This window comes from Acyrthosiphon pisum, chromosome A2, assembly GCF_005508785.2.
Source record: "Acyrthosiphon pisum isolate AL4f chromosome A2, pea_aphid_22Mar2018_4r6ur, whole genome shotgun sequence".
In the NCBI taxonomy this organism is placed as follows: domain Eukaryota; kingdom Metazoa; phylum Arthropoda; class Insecta; order Hemiptera; family Aphididae; genus Acyrthosiphon; species Acyrthosiphon pisum.
The window spans coordinates 89380651-89389515 of record NC_042495.1 but is presented as its reverse complement, the minus strand read 5'-3'; the positions used below and the strand labels follow the sequence as shown (position 1 = coordinate 89389515).

Here is an 8865-nt window from a genome sequence, read left to right as displayed (position 1 = left end):
CTCTATTATATGCATGCAAATATGCAGCATAAAATACAGAAATATGCACTACGAATTAAATTTAAAAACAATATAAAAAAACTATGATGATGAAATTTATTAACAAAAAAAAAATTATTATAATTTATAATTAATAATTATTATTTATTATATTACATTTATGTATAATTATTTAGAACTGTAGTTCTCGTAGCAGTATGATGTTGCTCCAAATGGTCTATTGTAAAACTATGGCGCTTGTCATCCAAAATAAGTTTAAATGCAGAAAATGACCGTTCAACATCACAGGACAGTATTTAAACTTAGAAGCCATGGTGCTCGTTATTGTATTGGGCAGTACAGTACTTGTGCCATTAATGTAACCGTCGATCATACTTAGGGAATTATAGCCAGGATTTTTGTTCAGTAATCGAGTACCTAATCTTTGCCTTGATTTTTTCTGAAAATACGTCAGGCAGTTCAGATGCTGTTCTTAATAATTCCTCCATAACTTTTAATGAATTGTGTAGTAGCAAATTTCTTGCTTCTAGACTTGTAATTAGTTCTGGTATTTTAGAAAAATGTGTAAGAATCAGATTTAAATCATGTTGTATTGATGGGGTTTCAAATTTCTTATCGAGTTTTCGATAAGATAATATATAAATAACGACAGCAGTAGAAACTCATCCGGTCAATTAATTCGGTCGGTATGTAGGTACTATACGTCTAAATAGTATGCGTTTTAACACATTTAATCAGTGTGTTTTTTGTTTAAAAATACAATTATATGCCATTTTACATCGCGATCAATGAAATATGTATACTTGATAAAAAAAATGCGATTATATGCAATTGCATATGCATATATGCAAATGCATATAATCCGCGGTCTAATTATAACTTTATTATATTTACGATTTACCAGTTATAGAATATAGACCTATAGAAGATTAAAAAATTAAAATATCTATAAACAGGTATATTTATTATTGAGGTAGGTAGATTATTTATGTTACAATGGCAGAATATGGATGGCTAAATGATTATATAATGTACAATTATATTATATGCTGATTTCATAAAAATTAAAAAGTATTCATTTAATAACATTAATATTCAGTGTTAGACAATAATTGGTGACCATTAGAATCATTAACATGACAACTTAAATTATAACTATTTTAATAGATAATAAATAATAATAAATCAATGCATGCCACTTTTCTTGGAAATAAGAAGTGCAAAAAATCAAGTTCATAGTAAAATCGAAAAATGTTGCAGTTATCAATCATTATAAGGATGAATTATGAATATACCTAATGTATTATGAGTTTAATATACTGTACTCTACAAAACATATTATATTTAAACATTTATCATCATAGATTAGTTACTAACTACCATGATATAGTTACCTATATTAAAACCTACCTTTGTCGACATTTTAATTTTTATAAAAAAAATTTAACTCAAACATCAAGAAAATTAGTTTTTAATTTTCAATTAGTAGCTACATAAATAATATCTTTCTTTTAAATATAATTAATATTGCGGCAATTTTAATTAATTTACATAAATAGCCCAGAATCTAAACTAAATTTGTCTGAATGTATTAAAGTAAGTTCTTGTTTTAAATTAAATTATAATAATATGATAAAACTAATTGCAAATTAAAAATACAAAACATATATTTAAAGTTTAATATTTTTTAAACATGTTAATTATGTTACAAAAAGTATAACTTAAAGTAGAAAAATAACAACTAATACATAGTATAGTTTCTATTACATTTTTAACAAAAATAAGTTATAAATAATTAATAAAAATTATGTTTAATCACAGCGATACTTTTACATTGTAAGGAGCATTTTTAAATAAAGTTGAATCACCATATCCAGATATAGACATTTGTTCTAGATCAATAGTGTCAATTTTTGAAATATCAACTGGTTTACAACCAGCCATGTGGACAAATTTAACACTTAAATGTTTGATTCTGTCTATGCACATTTGAGTAACTTTTGGGTTGTCAGCTAACCACAAATGCTGTAAATTTCCAGCAGATTCCAAACAATTACACAACAAATCTAAGTCTTCATCTTCAAGGTCAAGACTGGATAAATCTATTGAATGTAGGCAATCTGCTTGACTACGTTCTAAAAACAGCGTGCATTCTCGTAACACCATTGATGAACCTGTATTACGTACATTTAAATATTTCAAACGCATCGGGTCCAGTCGTATGAAGAATCCGGAAACTCCAGTTCGTCCTAACATGTTGAAACTCAAGTCTAGGTCTTCAATATTATCTAAATATAACTCGGATGCATAATCATAACAATCATGATTGATATCTATATCTCGTAAGTACAAAGATCGTAGACTAGTAGAATGCTGAGTAATTAAACGGAGATGAGCTAGACCTGCGTTAGTAATAGGATTATGACTAATATTCAAAGATTCTAGATTAATTAGACATTTATTATTAGTTATTGATGTTGTCCAATAACCTATACCTATAGAACTAACATTGTTGCAACTTACATCGAGATTGATTAGCTGCTGTAGATTAGACATATATTCTGATAACATTTTCATTCCATTGTCTTCAAGAGCCACACCCGACAAGCATAATAGTTGTAAATGATGATAATGACATGCTACGTTCAGCGTTATGTTTAAAACATTAGGCATCATTATATAATCTGACATATCCAAAGTTCCAGTAGCCTGTAGAACATCTAAAAATTGAGATATTGATTCATCGAAGGTAGTATTTGATTCCACACATAATTTTTTATAAGTTTCAATCAGAGTCTCTGTACTCCAACCAATGACATTACCCAAAACTTCTTGTAACCCATATACTAAATCAATAGGATCATTTTCGTCCAATAAAGCTCCATCATCTGTAGTTAAATTTAAAATAGGATTCACACTTTCAAGTTTTTGATAACGCCTTGAAACTTCAGTAGACAGCCATTTTAAATTAATATTTTCCTCACTTGCAGGTATTGGTACAAGGAATAATCTATCCTTGACTCGCACCTTAATTGTACGATTAATGTTTCTCGCAATTTCATCTCTCTTCATAGGTTGAAATATTGGAACTGGTTCATCGATTTCCGCTGAAATATTTTTTATATTTATAAACCCTTGATGTTCTAATTTACTTTGATGTTTTTTTTTGCTTGTGGATAGCATTAGAGGCTTATAATTATTTTTAACTAAAGCTTTTTGTTGATCTGAAATAACAATAACACTATCCGAATCTTCATCAGAATCTGGGAGAAAACTTTGTACTTCTTTGTTTGATTCAACATCGGAAGAAATATCAGGTAATTTTTCATCATTAAGCCAATTGTCGTTATCTTCAAAATTGAATTCTTTAATAGGTGAATAATTATGCTTAGTTGTATCAGTACAATATCTTTTTTTTGGCTTAATAATTATATCTTCTTCTAACCATTCATCGACTGAATTTTCAACCAATGGCGGCTGTGATATTTCATAGTGTATTTCACTTTCTCGCCGTCTTTTGCTATGATTTTTTAACTGACTAATGGTTTGTTTATAGTCTTCTGCAGCACCAGATGTATATACGTCTTCAACATCAATATTTTTTTCTTTTCTCTCTAATCTATCAAAATCCTCGATATCAGCATAAGGCTTTCTTGACCTCTTATGATTATCAGGTATTACTCCTAAATAGTTATCTGTGGGTAATTGTCCATTCTTTAATATTTCGTCTACATCAGTCAAAGGTACAGGTGGAGTGTGGCCAGCTTTTCGTAAGCATTCGCCTAGACGTTCAACAATTGACCAAAAATGAGCCAGTTTATTTGAATCCAACTCTTTTTTTTCCTCTAAAATCACTCTGTTACGACAAGCTATCAGCGAATCAAGTGGTGTCTCTCCTTTGTTTGTTCTAACCAAAGGATTTGCACCTCTATCTAAAAGACAATCTATAACTTCCAAGTGACCACATGCTGCAGCATCGTGCAAAGGTGTAATACCTTCACAACAAGGTCCACCGCGGTTATTAATATCAGCACCATGGTCTAAAAGGACATTAACAATATCAACATGTCCATAATTACTAGCTTCATGTAAAGCAGTCCACCCTAAAGCATCACCTGCATTTACTGAATGACCTTGTTTTAATAAGCTTAAAACTAATTTAACATTACCCTTGGCACAAGCAGGAATGATAGGGGTTTCTCCCTTTTCATTTTTTTTCTCAGGTATTGTAGTTTGTTTTTGTCTTTTTCTTTTTCTATCGTCTTCTTCTTCGTCGATATCTGAAAGGTCTTTTAATGATATGTCATCCCAAATATCTGGAACATCGTACTCTTCTTCTGCTGATTCAGTTTCATATTTTAACAGACTATTTAGTTCACTTCTCAAGTCATTGACTAATTCTAGTTGATTTCTGTCCTCAGCTAAACACTTCATTCCTTTAACCTGAAACAAATTATTAACACAATAAAAAAAAAACAGTTTAAATAACAAAAAATAGTAGTTATTATGAAATTTGTATTAAAAATACATACTGCTGCTAACTCTAAGTGTCCGTCATTATTTTTTCGTGCAATACATTTAGCTCTTTCATATATTGACCAAATTTTATCAAATGGGTCATACTGAGATTCCATAAGATCAGCAATGTTTAATAAAGTTTTACAAGCTTCAATACTATTTTCACTGTAAATATTCAATTCTTTATAAAAATATTCCAACGCTTGATAGTATTGCTTATTATCTTTGTATGTTTGTGCTAATGAAACATAACAGGGTATTAAACTTTTGTCAGTCATACCACAAAGTTCTGAATTTTCTAACATCTTCTCATAATAAGTAATTGCTTTAGAATATTTTTTCAGTGCTACGCAAGCATCTCCCAGTTTTTCATTTAATTGTCTTCGTTGTTCGTAATCCATTTGTGATGCCAATAGTAAACTATTTTCAACTTGACACATAACAACAATAATTTTTAATTTTTTTACTACCTCTTCGAATTCATTTTTAATTGGTACTTTTAGTTTGTATGCTTTTATCATTGCACGTTTGGCAGTCTGGTAGTCATTGATGTCTATTAAAAGTTCAGCTTTAAGGCATAAAAGTTCTGTTCCTATAAACTTTTTATTTGAAAGTCTGGATGCAATTTGAAGACCTTGATCAACACAAGCAATTGCTTTTGAAAAATTGTCTTGCTTAGAATATAAAGTACTTTTTATGGAATAACATTTACACAGTTCTTCATTTAAATCTGCATCAGAACATAATTTCATTGCTTTATTTATGTAGTCCATTGATTTATTCAATTCATTTGATGATTCTTCACAAAGACTCAAGTTAAGATACAACCTTGCTTTCATCTCAGATAAAGTCTTTGTGCCAACTTCTTTACCTAGTTTATTACATACTTCTAGACTTTTGAGATAATATTTAACAGATGTATTTAGTACTTCTGATTTGTTATCCATATCGTCTAACGTTTCAGAGAATAAAAAATAAGTACGACCTAATGTGGCTAATGCCCTTTGCTGTTCGACTACATCATTTTTAGAATTAGAAATTTTAAGATGAAGCTTCTGATGCTTAATAGCATTTTTAAAATCATTCAAATAACAATACATTTCACCAATCATTCGATTTGCAACACCCAAACGTATTTCATCACCACAACGATTAGCAGCTTCTTCACACTGTTCATACTGGCTTAATGCTTGTTGATAATCTTCCTGGTTGACATAAATATCAGCCAACTCTTTACAAGCATAGTAAAGATTTTCAAAATTATCATCCAACAATGCTTTTTCTTTTTTTTTTAACCATTTTCGTTCTTCCATTTCATTCATTACGATTCAAGCTAGAAATAATAATAAATAAATTAGATACAATTAATTAATATAGAAGTAATGTCAATATAAGAAAAAAAATGTGTAGAAATAATAATATTCAGGCCTGTGCTAAAATGTTAAATGTTTAAATTTGAAAATTCAAAACAGTAAAAATCACGATTCAGCATAATACACATGGTAAAAACATACCCTACAACATATCTAATTGAGCCTGGGTAATAAAACTTTTTTTATTCCAACAATTAATAATATTAACTTTTTTTTTAACTAATACTAATGTCTTTATACATAAACATGATATCTATTACAAAAGGTTAGTATAGGTTAGGTTACACAGCAACTTTCCAAATGTAAATGTAATAACTAATAAATGTTTGTACAGTAAAAGCGTAAAGCTGGAATTTTTTTTATTTATGAAACCAAACAACTATCTACCTATCTAAAATTGTTAATTATTATTACTTGGTTTTTTTTTTAAATAAACTTGTTAAATTTTACTTTAAAAACCTATTTTATCTCTTAAATAATAATGCAAATAGTCAATATAGGTATTATAAACAAGACAAGAAATGTATCTGTTACAGTATATAATTTGTAAGAACAATGAACAACATGTTTATTATTGTAACTAATGAAGAAGTCCAGTCTCAAGAGAAATAATTTTTGAAACCTTTACCCGTTTTTTATTTTTTTATTATAATATTGTTACTTACCACAAATTATAGATTGGTAACTACACGCATTACTATAGTACATTGATATGATTGATGTTCATGATCACAAATTGTAAACATTATTTTAAATATAAGAATTTTCAATTTATCAACAACATGACAATATTATGATGGTATTTACTTTTATAATGAAGAATCACTGATATTTCAGAGTATGTTTTATTACTATTGTCATTTTTTACAAAAAAGTATCATAATGAATAACAAATAAAGGTTTTCAATGGAAAAAATATTGACATGATGGTTTTTAATGTAAACTTGTACAATATTACAGATTAGTGATTACTACCTATGAAGATTATATTTACTACAATCCATTTTTACTCAGCTTCACAGTTCACACCTCGTATAGTTAATGATACAAACACAGACTGATACAGAAGTTTATACCGCCAAATTGAAATAGGGTATTGTTTAAATAGATACGATAACAAATCATGGAAGAACCGAATAGATATATTCAAAAATCAAAATAATACGCACAGCCTCACAATATTTTATACCTATCTAAGCCATTTGGTGATCTATTTTTCTTACATTTTACACGTTTGTAAGCTCATTATTTTTTAATTATTTTCCTGAAATCATATTAAAATAGCGATTTCAAATTTACAAGTTCCAAAAAAATCTTTAAAATGCTTTTGATTGGAATAGTGGGATTCAATGTTATAATAATATTTAATGATATAATTAGTAATTACACACACCTACACAAACAGGCTGAAATATAAATATTATGAATACCAAAATTCTATACTTTTTTTTTCAATATTATAAAATTGGATCACAGTACCACACTTTAATACATATTTAACAAAATAAATGAATAATTTGTAGTGTATAATATTTTATATCTTGAGGATTGAGGGCTTGGCAGCGAAAAACATATAGCATAAAAACATGGTTTCGTACCTAGGACGACAGGACGTAGGTACTTTCAATGAATACGGCTTACTTAATTCTATGATCATAAGATGTTACGGTGTTATCGACTGTAATCGGACTTTATATTACGAACTACAGTACACAATACTGGTGCTGGCTGAATACTTTAATATTTGGAGAAATATGAAATCCAACTATTTTGTTTTTGCGGAAAATGGTTAGTAGAGGAAAACGCTTAACAGTTGACGGTATCTCATTTTTGGAGGAAAATAGACCCGACCAGTTGTTATTAGATCTACGAGAAGGATGCACAAAAAAAAAAAAATACCAATGCATATAAATCTTATAATATTATTGATATGTGTGTATATATATATTTTTTTGTTGACCTCAAGCCCGGATACTTGGCCTTTAGCATTTGGCATTTGTAGGGGGATACGGTTGGTTCAGAACACGTGTGTGTGGCGAGGATTTGTCACTAAAACCACCCAGGTTACCCATACGGGAACTAGTGACATCGCCCGATGCTTGCACTTACAACACGTTTTGTGTCAGAGGACAACCAACGCGCTCATCAGACCACAATATAATATAATTATATAACAATATTATATAATAACAAATGTTGAAATAATACAACACTCGTGATAATATTGGCTGTCGGTGCCATATACTTTATGCCAGAGTTCATGGGACTTTGCCACTCTTGAGTCGAAAAGTGGTGGTGTTTGTTTGGTTGCCTATCAAACACCTCTTGTACTTACTTTTGCCAGCTGAAGTCTAAAGCCACCTAAAGTCTTGTTAAAAATGTTCATACTATGGTATTACTGTATCATAGTGGCTACTGGCTAGTAAACAATTTGAAGCACAGTAAGCGACGATTCTGTCCTCTGACATTAGTGCTTGATGTGCGCATGCGAGGGGGTAACCGTTGCATATTTAGTTGTTGATCGCTGATAGATATTAGATACCTTCGCACGTTTTTTCAAAATAAAAATTAAGTACTGTTAAGGCTGTTGAAAGCTTAGATCATATTACACAGTATATTGTATATGATCTAAGGTTGAAAGCTGGTCGTTGTTTTGTGCATTTAGACCACAGATGTCTATACTAATCTCTGCTATATATATATCTGTGATTTAGACCAATAAGCGAAAGAAAAATTCACCCAAGAAAAATTCACACGGTACCAAAAGTATGATTTTAATTTTGAAAATATATTTGATTTCCTTAATCTCTTTTCTAGGTTATGTAGGAAATGGATTTTCGATTTTTTTTGTTTTAGTTAACATAGAAGTAACCATAGAAGTAACTGTATAAGGTCTATGGAAGTAACAGAGAATTTCGAAAAAATAAATAACTAGTTAATAGCACGGTTGTAGATATACAATATATTAAAAAGT

At 29.4% G+C, this 8865-nt stretch overlaps 1 protein-coding gene across 1 annotated transcript; it reads right to left on the bottom strand.

Moving 5' to 3' along the window:
- Window positions 1–1492: 1492 nt before the first annotated feature.
- Window positions 1493–6958, bottom strand: LOC100169114 (tonsoku-like protein). Its single transcript, XM_001948318.5, has 3 exons — window positions 6557–6958; window positions 4533–5851; window positions 1493–4443 (listed from the first exon to the last, which is right to left on the bottom strand). The coding sequence occupies exons 2-3, from the start codon at window positions 5838–5840 to the stop codon at window positions 1816–1818; spliced, it is 3936 nt and encodes a 1311-aa protein (XP_001948353.2). The 5' UTR covers window positions 5841–5851; window positions 6557–6958; the 3' UTR covers window positions 1493–1815.
- Between the last annotated feature and the right edge of the window lie 1907 nt (window positions 6959–8865).

What these genes read in the sequence shown, in the direction of transcription:
- LOC100169114 (XM_001948318.5), bottom strand. Translation starts at nt 5,840, where the DNA reads ATGAATGAAATGGAAGAACGAAAATGGTTAAAAAAAAAAGAAAAAGCA. An exon ending in GACACTTAGAGTTAGCAGCA is followed by an intron (nt 4,444 to 4,532) that starts GTATGTATTTTT and finishes AATTTGTTTCAG; the next exon opens with GTTAAAGGAATGAAGTGTTT.